The sequence below is a fragment of the Hydra vulgaris genome, chromosome 02 (genome assembly GCF_038396675.1).
Source record: "Hydra vulgaris chromosome 02, alternate assembly HydraT2T_AEP".
In the NCBI taxonomy this organism is placed as follows: domain Eukaryota; kingdom Metazoa; phylum Cnidaria; class Hydrozoa; order Anthoathecata; family Hydridae; genus Hydra; species Hydra vulgaris.
Window position 1 is genome coordinate 22,297,501 of NC_088921.1, and position 2,500 is coordinate 22,300,000.

Consider the following 2,500-nt stretch of genomic DNA (forward strand, 5'->3'; position numbering starts at 1 on the left):
ATATGTATGTATGAAATACATACAAACATTCGTGATGTATGCATGAATGTATGTATTTCATACATACATACATACATACATAAATATACACATAAATACATACAAACATTTGTGATGTATGTATGTATGTATTTCATACATTCATACATACATACATACATACATATACACATATATACATACATAAATACATGCATGCATATATATATCTCTATATATATATATATATATATATATATATATATATATATATATATATATATATATATATATACATATATATATATATATATATATATATATATATATATATATATATATATATATATATGTATATATATATATATATATATATATATATATATATATATATATATATATATATATATATGTATATATATGTTTCTTTTTATTATATTTTTAACTGCTACTTTTTTAATAAAACTTTTCATTAAACTTTAAGATTTTCAAATACCAACTTTAAGATTTTCAAATAATAACTTGATTAAAATTTAAACTTTTAAATTAATCTTTAAATTTTAATCTTTGAAATTTTTGACAACTACTACTACAATCTAGTGGAAAGCTAGAGAAATTCTTTTGTTTATTTACACCAGCACATGTCCAATCCAAATTTGAATTTAGGTCGTCGTCCTTTTGGATAAGAAGTTCATCAATGTTGCTGTCATACTAAAAAAGGAGGCTGTTGGAGTTGTCTGATTAAATAGAAAGAACATGCAAAGAATTAAAAACTGGTTTTTAAGTTATATAAAAATCTGAAAAATTTTTGAATACCAATCTCACCTACTTATTATTATAAAAGAATGAGGATTTAGATTGAGACAGCAATAATTTTTTTTAAATATTCTTTTTTGTTTTTTCTTTTTCAAAAAAAAAAAATATATATATATATATAGTATGGAAAATAGAAAGTATCAAAAGTTAGCAAAATGTTATCTAAATATATATATAAATATTATATATAATATTTATATATATATATATTTAATAATATAATATTATATATAAAATATATATATATATATATAATATCAGTATAATATAGTATACTATAACAATATAGTATACTATTATAACAATATAATATAGTATACTATAGCAATATAGTATACTATATTATAACAGTATAATATACTATAAACTATATGTTTAAGTATTTAACTTTAACATTGTTTCTGTGCTTAATTTATATAAAATATATCTTAAGCAATATTGTATTTTACAGCAAAGTTGGAATAGTAATGTGTTTTGTCAGTATAAAGTATAATTGTTGTTGTTTACAATATTTATATACCAGTGTCAGGAATTTTAAGTCCAAAAGTTTTTCTTTTTTAATTTTTATTTTATCTGGACTTTGTAGTGTTGAAGCTTCAAAAACGTTTAGAAATTTTTTTTCTAAACAGAAAAAAAAATAGTTTTAGTTTTTTATATAAGTAAAAGATTTAAACGGTTTTAAAAGACTCTTTAAGTCCTGCATCTATTTTCAAATATAGTTTTGAAGTTGCTTAACATTTTTGATGCTCCAACACTGGAATTCAGGAAATAATATTGAATATTTGAATATCTAAACCTGAGTGTCTTTGAGGCTTCTGATTCCTGTTTACAATAATTTACATTATTTATTGTTGATTAAATTTTTTTTTCTAGCTTACATATTAGTTTATACAATGCAGAGCTGGAGACATTTTCGGAAGAATTTTCATATCTTAAAATTTACTCTTAAATCTTTATTTTACAATTCATCAAGATCAACAAACCACTACATTGATGCAGCATTTGAACCTTTATTTTGGTTTGTTGATCATTTTACAGCTTATTTAGGAGTTATATTTGTTATCATTGTTGCTCTTGCCACTTCATCAGTAGTTGGCATTTGGTATATGTTTCTGTTTCCTATTATTTGTACTTATTCTGGTGTGTGGATATTTTTTCACTGTGCATTAGCGCATTATTTACTCATAAACATTGTTTTTCATTATTATAAGGCAGTCACAACTCATCCAGGATCACCACCACAAGATGCTTTACTAGATACTATTCAACAAGCCGTTATTTGTAAGAAATGTATCCAATCAAAGCCTCCTCGAACCCACCATTGTTCAATATGTTCAAAGTGCTATTTAAAAATGGATCATCATTGCCCGTGGATGAATAACTGCATTGGATTTTATAATCACCGGTATTTTGTATCTTTTTGTATCTTTATGTGGATGGGAACTTTATATGTCAGTTTATCAACTTATTCAATTTTTATTTATCACTCTTTTAATCCTAAAATGTTATTGCAAAACTCTTTTCCGTTTTCTGATTCTGTTTTACCTTTGGTCCAGGGGCTGGTTGGTAATCAAAATGTTACAGATATTATAACCAATAAACTAAATAAAGCCGGAGAAGAATATGGTCCCCATCCAGCTGGTTTTACCCAAGTTCATGAATATGAACATGTAGCAATAATTTATTTATTTTTTCTTTGCTGTGC

At 23.4% G+C, this 2,500-nt stretch overlaps 1 protein-coding gene across 1 annotated transcript in view; it reads left to right on the forward strand.

Annotated features, from left to right (window-relative positions):
* The first annotated feature begins 1,631 nt into the window (after positions 1 to 1,631).
* The window catches only part of LOC136071626 (palmitoyltransferase ZDHHC16-like), a 1,377-nt gene continuing 508 nt past the window's right edge, over positions 1,632 to 2,500 (forward strand). Inside the window, exon 1 of the mRNA XM_065790306.1 lies at positions 1,632 to 2,500. This exon is cut by the window's right edge and continues 508 nt beyond it. Coding sequence (XP_065646378.1) covers positions 1,689 to 2,500 — 812 coding nt within the window. The 5' untranslated portion in view covers positions 1,632 to 1,688.